Here is an 18,602-nt window from a genome sequence, read left to right on the forward strand (position 1 = left end):
AACCCGCAAGTCTCGTAATGCTTCCAGCGCCAACACAGCATGCCCCCAACTTACTAACCCAAACTCATACGTCTTTGGGCTGGGGAGGAAACCCACACGGTCACTGGGAGAAAGAACATGCAAACTCCTTACAGACAATGGCGGAAATTGAACTCTGATCAGTAAAGCGTTTCACTAATGGCTATGGTACCGTGTAACATAACACACACGTGACCATGTATCGTGTAATAGAACACAAATAAATCCAATTTAAAATTGAGAAATATATGTACACTTTAATATCTGCTTTTATACCTTCTTCAACATGTATGAAACTTAAGCACAATCCTCCTTGAAGCAGTCAGGATGTTTTGGAAAGGGTATCCTGATCAAGCCAAGTTACCTTGACGGGCACTGTTAAACACTAGCAGGATTCCAGTGATTAAAGCTGTTTTAGATGGGGAAGGAGTGGGCCTTCTTGTTCCTTTGACTCAGTTTGCAATACAGAATTAAGAACAAATACATCCTTGAAGTATTGCAATATTTCATATAAATATATAATCAGAATTAAAACCAATATATCAACATACATAAACGTGTCAAACCGAAAGTGAACACTTTAGGACATCAATCAACACCAGGGGGCAGATGTGAGCTTCAAGTTATGAGACATGAAAATGAGTATTTCAGTTTCAGATGTGTTTACTTGGGTTTTTCTTCAGCTTTTGGGAATAATACTGAAACTCTGGCTAGTATAGGCAATGAAGAAAATATTCACTGTGAGGGACTTCTAACTAAGGAACCAATGTCGCACTTGAGTTTTTGTATTGAGGCAAGTGCCAGCCCACGGGTCTAGTCCATGTGGATATGTCGAGTTGTGGAACAGAAATCTTTAGAATTCTGTCTGGGCTGTGTTCTTGACACTGTTTGATCCTCCCTCTTTATTTTTGATTTGTTTCTTTTCCTCAAACTCAGCCTCCACTTCCCTCGGGTCCACATACGTGTAGAACATGGCCATGATGCCGAATATTATGCAAACGGCTACCAAGAGAGCAGAAAACAAAATGTACTCGGCCCACTGAAAAAGAGAGAAAAATAGTTAGCAATAGATCCTTGGAATATCAAAAAGACTCAGACCATTCGTACAATGAACTATTGCGATCTCAATAAACTTAACAGACTTTAATAGGGACTAGTAGAGTTTTATTTGAGGATGTATCTGCTAGGATGTACAAGGGGAGACAAGTGGATGTAAGATGTATGAAGTTCAGAAGGCATTTATCCCTCAATATCACCTCCCTGAACAAGCAGGCACAGCAGCAACCCCACTTCCTAAGGAGACTGAGGCAAGTGAAACTCCACTCCCCCATCAAAACTGAACTTTGCAGGAGCACCATTGAAAGCATCCTGACAAGCTGCATCTCCATCTGGTATGGGAGCAGCCGAGCATTGGACCAGAAATCCCTACAAATGGCTGTGAAAATGGACCTTAGTATTATCAAAGATCCCACCCATCCATCCAACATCCTTTTTGACTTTCTACCATCAAGCAAGAGACTCCGATGTGTAAAGACAAGAATGGTCAGGATCGGACGAAATTTCTTCCCTCAGGCCATTAAGCTTCTGAATTCCTTGCCACGTCACATTCGAAGTATGATCCGTCGATCTGTTCTCTACCAGACAATATTTAATTTATGCACTTTACTTTGTTTATTTAAGCATATTTCATCTGTAGATGTTATTCTTACCTTCCCAGGTTATTGTACTGCTGTGCTCTAAACCCAGGTCTGGAGGAACATTGTCTTATTTTATGGTATAAATATAATGACAATAAACTTTACTTGACTTGAGAAGATTAAAAAATTGGCCAGTAATGTTGGGTTTTGTGTATTGGTACAGAAAGAGGGTCTGCTGTGAATTTAATAATGATATTAATAAATGCTTTATTGATTCTGAGTGGGAAATTTTTTTGTTACAGCAGCAACATTTAAAAACACATTTAGCAGTGTGCAGACTTGAATAATAATAATACACAAAATGATAATGTACCAATGTGCAATAATGTCAAAGTGGAAGTAAATTTATTATCAATGGACATATATGTTACCACGTACAACCTTCAGAATAATTTTCCTGCAGGAATTTACAGGAAAATAAAGAAATATAATAAAATAAATGAAACCCATACATTATTTTTCATAAATGTTATTGGGTTTGTGGGGAAGAAGGGCTTATTGTGAGAAATTCTATTGTCAGTCCTCACTGACAATCAACATTGGCGCACCTCAAGATGTGTGCTCAGCCCACTGCTCTAATCTGTCTACACGCACACCATCCATAAATTTGCCTACGACACAACTATCGTTGGCAGAATTTCAGGTGGTGAAGAGGAGGCTTACAGGAGTGAGATAGTTCAGCTGGTTGAGTGGTGTCACAGCAACAACCATGCACTCAATGTCAGAATGACCAAGGAGTTGATTGTGGACTTCAGGAAGGGGAAGTTGAAGGAACACCCCTGTCGTCATTGAGGAATCAGCAGTGGAAAGGCTGAGTAGTTTCAAGTTCCTGGTTGTCAACATCTCTGAGGATCTATCCTGGGCCCAACATATCAATGCAGCTACAAAGAAGACTCAACAGCCCCTATATTTCTTTAGGAGGTTGAGAAAGATTTGGTATGTTATCAAAGGCATTTGCAAATTTCTACAGAAGTACCGTGAAGAGCACTTTAACTGGTTGAATCATCATCTGGTAGGGAGGATCCACTGCACAGCTTTTTGGAAAAAAAGCTGCAGAAAGTTGCAAACTCAGCCAACACCATCTTGGCACTTGACTCCCCAGCATCGAGGACATCTTCAAAATGAAATGCCTCAGGAAGTTGGTATCCATCATTAAGGTCCCCCATCACCCAGGACAAGCCCTCTTCTCACTGCTATCATCAAGGAGGTAGTACTGGAGCCTGAAGACACACACTCAGTATTTCAGGGACAGCTCCTTCCCCTCCACCATCAGATTTCTGAATAGACAATGAACCCATGAACACTTCCCTCAGTTCTTTTCCCTCTCTTTTTGCAATACTTATTTAATTTATGTTTATATGTACTTTCTATTGTAATCTGATTACCCTGTATTGTGCTATACCACTGCCACAAAACAACAAATTTCATGACATTGCCAATGATATTAAATCTGATTCTGATTAAAGAATAGAAATTTATTACTACTGTCCATTCAATGTACTAATTTGCATGTCCATTTATGACTGGTCATTATTTTTGTTACTGTGCAGTAGGATTTCAGAAATTCTATGGACATTATGATTGTACATTTTATTGAGATCAATAGGATTTCCCTTAGTTGAGCAAAGAATTGATCCTGTACAAGTCTGGTGGCACATATATGACCGTAAGGAGCAGGAAATCAACTCCTGCGGTTTGTCGAGGGTTGGTGTGGAGTGCGGCAGAGGGTTATGTGCAGCTCAGAGTGGTTAAGGTCAGTTAGTTTCACATCAACCCCTTGCCTGCCAATGCTCAAGCCAAACAAAGCCTCCTTTTTAAAATTCTCATCTTGGTTTTCAGGTCCCTCCATGGTTTTAGCACTTTGGTAATCTCCGCTGGCTCAAAACATCCCCAGTGTTTCAGTGGTTCCTCCATTTCTGGACTTGTGATCACCGCCGAATTCAATTAATGGTCAGCAGCCAAGAATCCAAGCACTAGACCTTCTCCCCCCAAATCTCTCCACCTCCTTCCCATTCTCCTTAAGTCCACCTGTGACTGAGCCTTGAGCCATCTCCTTGAAACCTTTATCATTTATAGCTCTTGAGAGCAGCTGGGCGAAGATCTGTGATGTAGGCTGGAGAAGCTTGGATTGGGGTAGATCTGATAGAGGTTTATAGAATCGTGGCGGGCATTGATCAAGTTTTTTTCTTCCCCTGAGGGGAGAGGTGTCAAGTGCAGGATGTCATTAAGATGAGCAAGTGGGAATTTACAGGGGATTTTTTTTATTGCAAAGTGGAGGGGTGCCTAGAGCAGGGGTAATGGTGGAAGCAACTATGGCAGTGGTATTTAACAGACTGTTAAATAGATACATGAATATGCATGGATAGAGGCATAGGGATCAGACACAGACAGAAGAGATGTTCTATATTCCGAAAAGCACTGTATAAATGGATATTATTTTTGTAACTGTGCAGTAGATTTTATGAAATTCTTTGGACATTATGCATTTCCTTTCTTGAAATAAACTACTAAAATATGTCCCAACATCAACTTAGTCGTTCTTCTATTGTTAGACTTTCTCTTGGGTTTAGCTGACCGTCTGGTGGATAATAACTGAGCAGGCACAGTGTCGCTCGGGACAATGTGGAGCTCTGATGGCTGTGTCCCAGTGACATCCCTCAATCCCAACCTCCGAGGCACCAACTGCACTAGGACAGTCGTCTGACCTCTCAGCTACAGTACAGTGCTGTTCCCTAAATAATCATTCCAAGTTTCTCCCAATATTTATACACGGTGGCAAGGTTTCATACCCTGACCAGGGCGTGTGGGAAGCCAAAGGATGAACATCCTCTGTGGACTGTACTTACTCCTCTGAGTCAGAGGGTTCTGTGTTCGAAGTCTGGAACTCCAGTGGAAAGTCGGGTTGGAGGAGCCAGATGAGATTTCAATGCCATGAAGCCATTTCGACCCACTTATGTTGCCCTGCGTCCTTGGGCAATGTCTATTATCAGTCAGCTTCACTAGATCTCATTTTGCCTTTCTATTTGTGGGTACTTGCTGTTTACAAATTCCTGCTTTACATTAGCAGGCATTCTTCGACCAGGAGATACCTTCACTCAACTTGGCTCAGCCATTAACTGACCTAGTCCCAGAACCTATGGAGTCACTTTCAAGGACTCTTCATCACATGTTCTTGATATTTATTGCTAATTTATTTATGTATGTATGTATGTATGTATGTATGTATGTATGTATGTATTCATTTACTATTATTAATCTCTCTTTTCTTTCTTTTTGTATGTGCATGGCTCGTTGCCTTTTATACATTAGTTGTTTAATGCCCTGTTGGGTGTGGTCTTTCATTGATTCTGTTGTAATCCTTGTATTTACTGTGAATGCCCGCAAGAATATGAATAACAGGATTGTATATGGGGACATATATGTACTTTGATAATACATTTTCTTTGAACTTTCAACTTATGAACAGCACAAACAGATCATCAATTTCTCATTTTTACTAACCCCATGTTATTCTCCCTATTTTCTCATCATCTTCCCCCCCACCCCTCCAGATTCTACCCTCACCCCACTCACTAAGGGCAATTTACAGTGGTCAATTGAAACAAGTAACCTGCACCTCTCTGGGAAGAGGGTAGAAACCAGAACCCTCAGGGTGAATTCACATGGTCACAAGGAGAACATGCAAACTCCATGTGGACAGCACCTAGGGTCAGGATTGACCCAGGATTCTGGCATTCTGACAGATCAATTTCTAAAACTGCCTTGGGATTCAGACACCACCCCCCCCCCCCACCCAACCACCCCAATGGAAATTCAAGGATTTAGCTTTCCTTCCAGTCCCAGTTGTCCCAGTGTTATATTGGAGGACCCCATCAACATCCTAACATTCTGCTCAGCCTGCCCTCAGTATTATCTGACTCTCATTAGCAGAGAGTTGCGATGAAATTGAAGGATCACTTTCACCTCAAGAAGAACAATCCCATCAAATGTAACTACTTTGCACTTTCACCAGATTCCTGCAATTAATTATTCTTCGTTGAAACCCCCCCCTCCCCTCCCCCCCCCCCCCCCCCCCGTATCAGCTGCCTAAAATTTAGTATCTGTGTCACCAGGGCTTTGGGACGAATGGGAGCAGTTTCTCTGTCTTCTAAACCAGTGTTGACCTTGCCCACCATCATCAGTTGTCCTCCCAAACTCCTCTGATCCAAGGAAAACAGCCTCAGCTCATCCTGTCTAAAATCCCTCGCCTCCTGAATCCCACATACCTGTTCCTGAATCGTCGAAGCCTCTGCTACAATCAAGACAATGATGTTACCGAAGGCATTGGTCAGGAGCCAGCCAGCCTGGAGCACTGACTTCATGTTGGGAGGTGCCTGAGGGAGAAAACAAAGAAGTAGTTAGGACAATTCTCCTGGTCTATAGCCAGACACACAGAGTGACATTGTTAATAATTAAATTAACAAAGTTACTACGGTAATCGAACAATTTTCAGGGCAGTGTAGTGAGGTAGCTAGTAAAGTCACTGCCTCACAGCAGCAGGTTCAGTCCTGACTTTGACTGCTGTCTGTGTGGAGCTTTCACATTCTCCCTGTGATCCTTGGCCACTCTGATTTCGTCCCACATCCCAAAGGTGTGCAGTTTCGCCAGGTGAATTTGCTACTGTGAGTTGCTCCTAGCGTGTGGGTGAGGGGTTGGATCTGCAGGTGGGGGGGGTGGGGTGTTGATGAGAAAGCGGGTGGGATGAAAATGGGATAATGCCCGATTGGTGCCTATGTGAAGGGAGGGGCGAGGAAGCTTGGATGTTCCCATCATCCGTCCTGTGGTGTTCTAGTTTCATGGATGTCTGTGAAGAGTATGAATTTCAGATTGTATTCTGCACACATTCTCTGATATTAAATGAACCTTTGATTCACGTCAATGGGTGGGTGATGGTCGAACTGTATCACTATATTCTGCATTCTGCTGTTGTACTTCCTCGATGTACTTCTGTGATGAAATGATCTGTATGGATATTAAACTTGTCACTGTATCTCGGTACAAGTGAAAATAATAAACCTCCTTCTGCTCCCCCTAAGGACACCATCTGCACCCTGTGCAACACCTCCCTCTTCACTGGTATTCTTTGGTGACACAGTACACTGAGCTGTCCCAGTGATCCGGATTTAATCGTGACCTCGGGTCGCTGTCCGCTTGGCGTTCACACATTCTCCCTGGGGCCGTGACTGTTTCCCTCAGGTGCTCTTGACGTGTGAGTTTTGTGGGTTATAAGTAAGTCCTAGTACAAGGGGGCAGCACCCGTGTCAGGGTGGGGATGATTGGTTTGTTGGAGAGAATGATTTACAAGGAAATAAATGGGGGAATGGATACTCCTGACAGCATCGACTTGATGACCCCAGTGGCCTCCTTCTTTGTCATAAAGAAGCACGAGGAAAGATGAGAAGTTATGGAGCTAATAATTCAAGTGTTTGGTATGATATTTAACAGTCAATAGCTGGGATAAAATATCAAACATTTGTCTGGTGTTGGCATTTCTGAGGGTGCAAGGGAAAGACAATAGGGCAAACATTACTTCTCACTCACTAAGTTACGGATCTTGGGCATCGATCATTGGGCTTACCGGAAATTCTGAGCAGTTACCACGGGCGCCATTACTCACCTGAGAGTAGGAGAACTCCAGACCAGTGACCGAGAAGACAACCTCTCCAGTTGTAATGAGAAGGTATTGAGGGATTTGCAATGCCATGTGAACACTGTTTTCTTCGATTTCTTCAACGTATTGTAATCCAGATCTCGTGCTGGAACACTGAACAATTAAAAAAATGCAATGTTGAAATCATTAAATTCACAGCTTCTGTCTGCTCTCATTCCCATCCAGAACTCTGAATGTTTCAGAGCCTTCAGCTCATCCCAGCTTCTGCCTACAGCCAGACTGTCAGGCCCTATTCTCCCATCACCCGGAGCTTGCTGACCCACACAGGGTTCCATTCATACAGCTTTACTCCCCATCCCCAGACCCTACTCAAGCCCTATGAGCCCCCCCTCTCATCTCCAAGATCACTGCAGTTCCTTCTCTTCTGGCCCCTTGAGAATCCCTGATTTATTCACTCCACCACTGGCAGCAGTGCGTTCAGCCGTCTGAGTCCCAAGCCTGGCAATTCCCCCACTCCTCTTCTCTGTAATCTCCCCTTGTTTAACTCAGTGTTAAAGTTTGGAAATAGCATCACTTTTCAATGCTTTTGGTAGCTTAAATGGGCTATATAACTAGATACTATTGCTACTTTAACCATACCCCACGAAGAAAGGCTTTTGACAGGGACACAAGAGACAGCAGAGACTGGAATCTGGAGCAACACACAAGATGCTGGAGGAACTCAGTGGGTCAGACAGCATCTGTGGAAGAAAATGGACAGTCAATGTTTTGGGTTGACTGTCCTTACACCTCCATGGATGCTGCCTGACCTGCTGATTTCCTCCAGATACCTGATGGACACAGGGGGAAAGGAAAATTTGAAGAGGGGTGTACTCTGGTCACCCTATTATAGAAAGGATATCATTAAACAGGAGAGGGTGCAAAAAACATTTACAAGGATGTTATTGGGCTTGAGTTTGAGGGAGAAGCTGGGAAATCTTTTCCCTAGAGTGTAGGGGGCTGAGGGGTAATTTTACAGTGGTTTATAAAATCATGAAGGCATAAAGATAAAAGCCAAAGTCTTTTATCCAAGGTAGGGGGAGTCCAAAACTAGAAGACAGAAGTTTGAAGTTGGAGAGGAAAATTTACAAGAGATCTGAAGGAAACCTTTTCACACTAATGCGTGGTGGCGGATCAGTGGCGCAGTGGTTAATGCATCTATAGCACCATTCGGGGTACAATTCCTGTTGTTCTCTGAAAAGAGTTTGTACGTTCTCTCCATGGTCACATGGGTTTTCTCCGGGTCCTCTGATTTCTTCCCATATTCCAAAGGCACAGAGTTAAGGTTAGTGGGTTTTGGGTATGCCATGTTGGTGCCGGTTGCAATGCAACATTTCTGGGCTGCCTAGCACAATCCTCACTGATTTGATTTGATGCAAACAACACATTTCACTGTAGGTTTAAATGTACCTGTGACAAATAAAGTTAACCTTGTTATCTGTTAAGAAGCCTGCGCTGCGCTTTCCCTATATCTGTTACGCTTTATTCTGCATTGTTATTGTTTAACCTTGAACTACCTCAGTGCACTGTGTAATTGGTTTGATCTGTATGAACAGTATGAAAGACTGGATCTTGGTACCAGTGACAATAATACACTAATTCCCATTCTAAAAGGCGTTTGGACAGGTACCTGGAGACCCTTAGTCTCAGCCCGGAACGTTGACTGTTTACTCTTTTCCATAGACGCTGCCTGACCTACTGAGTTCCTCCAGCATTTTTGTGTGTGTTGCTTGGATTTCCAGCAGCTGCAGGTTTTCTGTTGTTTCAGGTACGTGGATAGGAAGGGTTCGGAGATTTAGGGGCCAGACACAGGCAAAAAGGACTAGCTCAGCTTGGCAGTTTGGTTGGCATAGACGAGTTGGGCAAAAGGACCTACATCCATGCTGTACAACACTACATTACTTCCATTCAGGTAGAGCAGATGGTTTTTTGGGGGAGTAGTAGTTTAAAAATTAAAGCTCAAAGAATGCCCACACAGCCAGAGATCTCTTAGCATACAAACCGTTTCATTAATGACGATTGTGAATGAGCTCCCATAACCAAAGTCTTTTGATGTCTGTGAGCACATCTTTCCATTGCTGATGAACGAAATTGTCTTCCTGTGTCAGAGAAGTCAGAAGGTTAAAACCCAAAGAGGAACAGCTGGTGCCACTCGGGTACTGCTTTTCCTCATTGCCCCTCCACTGGAGGGAGATTAAGTACAGCTTAGTGGCACAGCAGGTAGGGACACAATGTCCCAGGTTCAATCCCAGCTGCCAGTGCTGCCCTCGTGGGGTCTGCACTTCCTCCCTGTGACCACGTGCGTGCGGCAGCTTCCTCCCACACCCCAAAATGCGCAGGTCGGGGTGGGGGTTCATTGTCTGCTGTAATTTGCCCCCACCCTGGGTGGGTAGAATCTAGAGGGAATTGATGGGGATATGGGGAGATTAGATTGCAGGGAACGTGAACTGGATCACTCTATTAGTCAGCGCTGGACAAAATAGTCTCGTCTCTTGTAAAGAAATATGAAATAACACAATTTGAAAAAAAATTATTGAGATGTAGTGCAGAATAGCCCTGATGGCTCATCGAGCCATGCCGTCCAGCAGTTCCTTGATTTAACTCTGGGATAATTTACAATGACTAATGAGCCCACCAACTGGTACATCTTTGGACTGTGGGAGGAAACTGGAGCATTCGGAGGGAACCCAGGCGGTCACAGGGAGAACGTAAAAACCTCTTACCGGCAGAAGCGGGAATTGAACCTGGGCCACCTGTATTGTGAAGCGTTGGGCTAACCACTATGCTCCTGTACCACAACTCAAGTACCCCATTAGGGTGGCATGACAAGGCAGAGGTCAGTGTAATCCTATTACAACGCGGGCGACTGGGGCTTCAATTCCGCCACTGCTTGTAAGGAGTTTGTACGTTCTCCCCGTGACCAAATGGGTTTCCTACAGGTGCTCCAGTTTTCTCCCACATTCCAACTACCCACAGGTTGGTCACCTGGGGGTAATTGGGCGCTGCAGGCTCGTTGGGCTAGAAGGGCCTGTTACCAGGCTGTATCTCTAAATAAACAAATCTCCTCTGTTCCAGCAGCATGCTGTCGACTTTGTTGAAAATGTGGGCCTTTGGATCCTTCAGTGCCAGATTTCCTTGTAGGGGTTTACCACTGCCACCTTGCAGGGGGCAGAAGAAGTCTTAACCCTCCATTAGGGCTCTGTTCCTACAGTCACGATTGGAGCAGCTTGCATTCCTTGTACACATTACAGGAGGCTGCAAGAGTTGGCAATCGTACATTGCTTGTCAATTGAGATTCTTCCCTGGGCCAGCTACCTCTGTGCACTGCATTATGCACAATGGACTGAAAGTCCCAACAGTGGAGATGGGTTTTCCAACAGAACAATGCAAAGTGATTGAAAATGTTGTATCTTGCAATAGAACACATCCATGTTTGCTATATCATCATCTTAAATACAATCTGGATTCTCTGCAGTACCACTGAATCTACCTCTACATCCCCACACTGCCTGGTATGGTGATGCCAAAGTGCAGAATCACAAAAGACTGCAGGAGGTTGGAGACACAACCAAATGCATCAAGTTACACAACCCTTCCCACCATCGAGGACATTCTCAAGAGGTGGTTCCTCAAGAGGCCACATCCATCATTAAGGATCCTCACCATCTGGGAAATGCCCACATCTTTTTACTACCTTCAGGAAGGAGAGACAGGAGCCTGAAGACTCACACTCAATGTTTTGGGAACAGCTTTTCACCTGCACCTTCAAATTCCTGAATGGTCCATGAACGATACCTCACTATTCCTGTCTTAGCACTATTTTTTTCTGTAATCTATAGTGATTTTTATGTCTTGCTCCATACTGCTGCCACAAAATGAGTTTTGTGACCGATGCCAATGATAATAAACCTGTTTCTGACTCAGTGTGTGATCATCTCACTTTCAGGGTCGGACGGTTGTGGGTTCAAGCACAATCCAGAGGCTGCTGCACGCAAATCTAGACTGACATACCCGCAATACCAAGGTGGGCGAGCACACTCTGATTTGCCATTTCTTGGACAAGCCTTTGAACTGAGGCTTTGTCTCCTCTCCCAAGATGCAAAGATAACCTGGGGAAGCTTCCCTAATGTCCCAGTTCAGGTACCTGCAGAGCTATTTCACTGACTTTGTGGGAACTTAACACTGCTAAAGATAGTTACTTACCTTCCTTTGGTGAAAAGTGTGTAGTTAGACACGGCTAATTGTTCCAACCTGCCAAAATCAACACCATCCATCGTGACGTTTTCAACATGGGTCAATGTGGTGGTAAATCTGGAGGGAAACCAAATTTAATTATTTCAGCAAGTGGTCAAACGTAGCGAGAGAAATAAAAGAATGTTTCAAAATCGGGGTGCAATTACAGATGCGGATAAATAAAAGAATAGAAACAACAGTCATTATCTTCGGATACATATTGGAAACATGTTGAGACTGTTCACTAGAGTAATATCAGACAAAACCTGACGGTGGGTCACCCTAGAGAAAGTCTTGGTCGACGTGTTAAGCTTGAAAGAAATCCAGAGAGGGAGATTCAGAGCTCAAGCACTGGGCAGCAGGATACATGATGGAGATATTAAATCAGAGGATGCTTCAGAGGCCAGGGTGAGAGGACACCAGTGGCCTTTGAGCTACTTCAGAGGAGGTTACAAAGATTGAGAGGTGACCCCCATGGAGGGAATTCAACACAGATGGTGGGAGGACACAAGGTGATGCCAGAGCAGGAGCTGGTATAGCTCAGCGATTATGGGGATACTGAGTGAAGGGATCTTGGTGCAAGTTAGAGTACAGGCAATGGGGTTTCAACCTCAAGTATACAGAGAGAGGAAGGGCAGCATTCCCTTACGAAGGAACCTACCTGATGGCATTTTTTCCTTCCTCTGGTTTGCTGTTAATATCGCTTGACTGTCAAAAAAAAGGTATAGCTTATTTTTCTGTTGACTTCAGAGTGTACTGTAGTTATATAGTCACTTTGTTCCATAGTTTATTCATCTCCTCAGCGATGTTTGGTCACAACTGTGACTTCCTTCCTCATTTGACTAATTCCATGGCTTATACACTACTAAGAAACAACCTGCTCTGTCCTTCCAAACTGCAGCTGTAGTCTACAGCTTAAACACTCTGGCTGTAATGGTGTTGGCTTCCACTATTCGAGATATGGGATGGATTGGAACCTACTGCCTGTATGATATATAGAAGAACTAGGAGCATGACGATCCCCTTAAGCCCTCAAGCCTGCTCTGTGTAGGATCATGCCTGGAATGGTCTACATTCCCAACTCTCTGCTTGCTGAAAAACTATCTACCCACTGCCTGTATTCTAACTTGCACCAAGATCCCTTCACTCAGTATCCCCATAATTGCTGAACTATACCAGCTCCTGCTCTGGCATCACCTTGGGTCCTCCCACCATCTGTGTTGAATTCCCTCCATGGGGGCCACCACTCAATCTTTGTAACCTCTACTTCCATTAGCTTTAGAATATAGAACAATACAGCATAAGATCTTGCCCTTCATTCCGCAATGCTCTGCCAAACAAATAATCCTCAGCCGTATACACTAATCCTTACTACCTATGTTGTACCCGTATTCCTCTGTTTTGTGCACATTCTCGTGGCTACCTGAGAGCCTCTCAAATGCCTCCATCATATTTTCCTCCAGAATCATTCTCATGAACCTCCCCAGGACCTTCTCCAATGCCAACACACCTTTTCTTAGATAAGAGACCCAAAACTGCTCACAGTACTCCAAGTGCAGTCTGACTGATGCCATGTGAAGTGTCAACATTAGATCCTTGCTTTTATATTTTAGTCCTTTTGAAATGAATGCTAACATTGCCTTCCTTACCACCAACTTACCCTACAAGTTAACTTTGAGGGAATCCTGCATGAGGGCCCCAAATCCCTTTGTAGCCTTGAAATTTGAGTGTTCTCCCCATTTAGAAAATGGTCTATGCTTTGTCCTTCTACCAAAGTGCATGAATGTATATTTCCCTAATAGTGCTCTATCTGCCTCTTCTTTGCCCGTTCTCCTAATCTGTCCCTATGCAGAGTCCATGCTTCCTCCACACTACCTGCTCATGCATCTACCTTCATAGTGTCCACAAACTTGGCTACAAAGCCATCAAATTTGACATTCAAATTATTTACATATAATGTAAAAAGAAGTGCCCAACACATACCCCTGCAGAACACCACTAGCTACCGGCAGCCAAACAGAAAATGATGCCTTTATTCCCACTCCTTGCCTTTTGCCAGTCAGCGAATCTTCAACCTATGCTTGTACTTTTCCTTTAATTCTGTTGGCTCTTATCTTTATAAGTAGGTTCATGTACAACACCTTATGAAAGGCCTTCCGAAAATCCAAGAATACAACAGCCACTGACTCTCTTTTGCCTTTCCTGCTTGCTATTTCTTCACAGAATTCCAACAGATTTGTCAGGCAAGATTTCCCCTTGGCTTATTTTATCATCTGCCTCCAAGTAGCCCTAACCTCATCCTTAATAATGGATTCCAACATCTTCCCAACCATTTAGGTCTTGGTCTGTAACTTCCTTTCTTCTGCCACCCTCCCTTCTAAAGAGTAGAATGACATTTGCAATTTTTTAGTCCTTTGGAAGCTTTCCAGAATCTAGTGATTCTTGAAAGATCAACACTAGTGCCTCCACAATCTCTGCAGTTACGTCTTTCAGAACCCTGGGGTGTAGTCCATCTAGTCAGATGACTTACCTACTTACAGACCTTTCAGTTCCCCTGGCACCTTCTCCCTAGTAATGGCAACTTCACTCACTTCTGCCCTCTGATACTTAAACTTCTGGCATACTGCTAGTATCTTCCACAGAGACAACTGGTGCAACATACTTATTAGGTTCACCTTTTCTTTGTCCCCCATTACTACCTCTTCAGTGTCATTTTCCAGCGGCCCAATATCCAATTGTGCCTTTTTTATTCTTTATAAATCTGAACTAACTTTTTCTATCTTCTTTTATCTTATTGGCTAGCTTACATTCATATATCATCTTTTCTCTCCTTATTGCATTATTAGTTGCCTTCTATTGGTTTTAAAAGCTTCCCAATCCACTAACTTCCTACTAATTTTTATATGCCCCCTCTTTTGCTTTTCTGCTGTCTTTGACTTCCCTTGTCAGCCAGAGATGTGAATCTTGCCTTTAGAATACTTCTTCATCTTTGGGATGTATCTAATCTGCATCCTCCAAGTTGCTCCCAGAAACTCTAGCCATTGCTTTTCTGCCATAATCACTGCTAGTGTCCTTTCCAATCAACTTTAGCCAGCTCCTCTTTCATGCCTCGATAATTCTCTTTACTTCACTGTAATGCTGATACATCTGATTTTATCTTCATCCTTTCAAACTGCAGCATGAATTCTATCATATTATGATCACTACTCCTAAGAGTTCCTTTACCTTAAGCTCCTGATTCAAATCAGGTTCACTACACAACGCACAGTCCAAAATAGCCTTTCCCCTAGTGGGCTCAGCCACAAGCTATTGTAAAAGCAATCTCATAAACATTTTACAAATTATTTCTCTTGGGATCTAGCACAAATCTAATTTTCCCAACCTACTTGCATATTGAAATATACCATGACTGCTGTAACATGACCTTTTTTACATGCCTTTTCTATTTCCATTGTAATTTGTACTCCATATCCTGGCTGCTATTTGGGAGCCTGCATATAACTCCCATCAGAGTCTTTTTACCCTTGCATTTTCTTGGCTCTGCCCAGTAGGATTCTATATCTTCTGATCCTATGTCACCTCTTTCTAAGGATTTGATTTTTTTTAGCAACAAAGCCATCCCACACCCTCTGCCTACCTGCCTGTCCTTTTGATACTGTGTGTCTCCTTAGGCGTTAAGCTCCTAATTATGATCTTCTTTCAACCATGACTCAGCGATGGCCACATTATCATATCTGTCAATCTCTAGTTGAGCTACAAGATCATCTAGCTTTTTCCGTACACTACGTGCATTCAAATACAACCCCTGTATTCATCACCCTTTTTGACTTTTCCCATGTTCTGCTTCAACATGGATCACTGACTGCAATTCTGCCCTGTCATCTGGCTGCCCATCCTCATAGTCTCATCACACACTACATTGACTTGTATACCATCTGCCCCATCCACAGCCCTATCGTCCCAGTTCTCATCCCCCTGCCAAATCAGTTTATCCCTCCCCAAAAGCTCTCAAAAACCTGCCCGCAAGGGTATTGGTCCCTTCTGGTATAGAATGTTTTTGGGGAAAGAACAGGAGAAATCGGTCTGCTAGAAGATAGCATTCACTTGACGGGTGGAATAGTCTTCATCAGTGCCAAAATAATTTTAGCATTCTATTTCATTTGACATTACCCCTGGTGGATTCCCAATCTTACATTCAGTATTCCTATGCAGGACTGTGGATTGGGTTTCTATACCTCTAGGTCAGAAGATAGCTTGTACAAGTCCCACTCCAGACAGTGGATACAACATTCCTGGCTGATGAAAGACTAAGAGAGTAAAGCACCTCAGCTGAGAAGCTAAACTGAGGTCTTTTGAACAGGAAAAAGTTTCCAGTGTTAGTATTTTGACAAACGAGTGGGGACATTTCCAGGTCAACATCTAATTTCTAACCCATCACCAAAGGCTTTGCGGTTCTAACGTGTGCTGTCATTCATTTTTGTGTTCTTTTTCTGTTTCATGGATATCCGTGAAGAGTAAAAGTTTCAGGTTGTATACTGTAAACATTCTCTGATATTAAATTGAATGATTCAATCTTTAAAGACAGATTTGCAATCCTAATTCATACTTCTGTTAGTAAAATTGAAATGGTTACAATTTTTATATTATTTCAAATATTTACAGCATTTTATTCATTATCTATACAGCATCACTCATCTCTGTGCTAGGCTATGCGCCTGTGGTGTTGCACAGATGTACTTCTGCATACGCCATAAACTTGACTTTGACTTTTGTGAGGAATGAAGAAGAGCTCACCTACCCCCCACCCTCCACCAGCTTCCACGTCCAGCACATAATTCTCCGAAACTTCCACCATCTCCAATGGGATCCCACCACCAAGCACATCTTTCCCTGCCCCCCATATTCTACTTTCCACAGGCATCACTCCCTACGCTTGCCCATTCGTCCCTCCCCACCGATCTCTCTCATGACACAATCATAGACTGTGTGCGGTGTTCCTGGTGTGGCCTCCTGTTTATCGGTGAGTCCGACGTAGACTGGGAGACTGCTTCACCGAACACCTACGTTCCATCTGCCAGGAAAAGTGGGATCTCCCGGTAGCCACCCATTCTGATATGTCTATCCGTGGCCTCCTCCACTGTCATGATGAGGTCACACTTAGGGTGGAGGAACAACGCTTCATATTCCGTTTGGTTAGCCTCCAACCTGATGACATGAACATTGATTTCTCGAACTTCTGGTAATACCCCCCCCCCCCCATCCCTGCTCTCCATCACCATGTTCCCTCCCCTTTTCCCTCTCCCACCTCATCTCCTTGCCCGCCCATCACCTCCCTCCAGTGCTCCTCCTCCCTTTTCTTTGTCCCATGGCCTTCTGTCTCTTTCACCCCTCCCACTTCAGATTTCACCTATCACCTTGTGGTTCTCTCTCCCCTCCCCACTCCTTTTAAATCTACTTCTCAGTTTTTAACTCCAGTCCTGCCAAAGGTTTTTGGCCCAAAATGTCAACTGTACTTTTCACCGTAGGTGATGTCTGGCCTGTTGAGTTCCTCCAGCATTTTGTGTGTGTTCCTTGGATTTCCAGCATATGCAGATTTCCTCTTGTTTGTTCCTTGGTCCCATTGCCTGCTCACCGGAGGCCCATGCCCACACAGTGTACAAGTTCTACAGGTTTGCTTTCCTCTTCTCATTCTGAGCTCACCATCTAGGACATGCCCTCTTCTCATTCTGAGCTCACCATCTAGGACATGCCCTCTTCTCATTCTGAGCTCACCATCTAGGACATGCCCTCTTCTCATTCTGAGCTCACCATCTAGGACATGCCTTCTTCTCATTCTGAGCTCACCATCTAGGACATGCCCTCTTCTCATTCTGAGCTCACCATCTAGGACATGCCCTCTTCTCATTCTGAGCTCACCATCTAGGACATGCCCTCTTCTCATTCTGAGCTCACCATCTAGGACATGCCCTCTTCTCATTCTGAGCTCACCATCTAGGACATGCCCTCTTCTCATTCTGAGCTCACCATCTAGGACATGCCCTCTTCTCATTCTGAGCTCACCATCTAGGACATGCCCTCTTCTCATTCTGAGCTCACCATCTAGGACATGCCTTCTTCTCATTCTGAGCTCACCATCTAGGACATGCCCTCTTCTCATTCTGAGCTCACCATCTAGGACATGCCCTCTTCTCATTCCTACCACTGGGGAGGAGGTGCAGGATTCCGAAGACCCACACTCAGTGCATGAGCAACAGCACCTTCCCCTCCACCTTCTAATTTCTGTCTGGTCCACAGAAGCTATGAACATTACCTCATAATTCCTTTTTTGCATTATTTATCTATTTTAGTATCTTATAGTATTATTACGTCTCTTCCCTATGCTGATGCCCCCCAAGGCAACAAATATCACCTTTTTAAGATGGTGATATTAAACCTGATTCTGATTCAGATTCTAGAACTCAGCCTGTTAACTGGAAAATTAATGACTCTGCTGTGTAGCATATAAGAACATGTGCTGGTGTACTAATAGGAGTAGCATCTGCCACACCAAGCACTCCAGCATTTTTGAATAACTGTGCATGTCAGGTTACCGGAACTTTTCTCCTTTCCCCTCACAGGCGACCTTTAACTTCACTTGTACTATGCACAAAAGCTCACTCACCCATGAATGTTTTGAAGAGTCCAGCACCAAGAGGGTGTGGCGAGTCTTGTCGATAAGATCAATTGAAATGGTTTTGTTGACATTGTTAAAATAAACAGTAACATCTTTCACATCAGCTGCTGCGACGGTGATGTAGTCACTGGCCTGGTAAAGATGGAATAATATATGACATAAACAGGGAAAAGAAAAGCTCGCTTGAACCCCTGCAGAGAGTGGCAGACCCTGCCCAGTCCATCACAGGGTTGTCACGGTGTGTTGCTTCAGGAACCGCTGGCGGTTATACCTTCTTTCCTCTACCTTCTGG

General features: G+C 43.8%; 1 protein-coding gene across 2 annotated transcripts in view; it reads right to left on the minus strand.

Moving 5' to 3' along the window:
- Positions 1-255: 255 nt before the first annotated feature.
- Positions 256-18,602, minus strand: part of LOC132394400 (solute carrier family 15 member 1-like) — a 55,247-nt gene continuing 36,900 nt past the window's right edge. For both annotated transcript variants that reach the window (XM_059970485.1, XM_059970486.1), the window contains 7 exons: positions 18,299-18,442; positions 12,299-12,345; positions 11,608-11,715; positions 9,407-9,503; positions 7,372-7,518; positions 5,981-6,088; positions 256-1,057 (listed from right to left, as the gene is read on the minus strand). In XM_059970485.1, the coding sequence (XP_059826468.1) occupies positions 872-1,057; positions 5,981-6,088; positions 7,372-7,518; positions 9,407-9,503; positions 11,608-11,715; positions 12,299-12,345; positions 18,299-18,442 (837 nt within the window). In that variant the 3' untranslated portion in view covers positions 256-871. The remainder of the gene's footprint in view (positions 1,058-5,980; positions 6,089-7,371; positions 7,519-9,406; positions 9,504-11,607; positions 11,716-12,298; positions 12,346-18,298; positions 18,443-18,602) is intronic.

The sequence above is a fragment of the Hypanus sabinus genome, chromosome 5, assembly GCF_030144855.1.
Source record: "Hypanus sabinus isolate sHypSab1 chromosome 5, sHypSab1.hap1, whole genome shotgun sequence".
Classification (NCBI taxonomy): domain Eukaryota; kingdom Metazoa; phylum Chordata; class Chondrichthyes; order Myliobatiformes; family Dasyatidae; genus Hypanus; species Hypanus sabinus.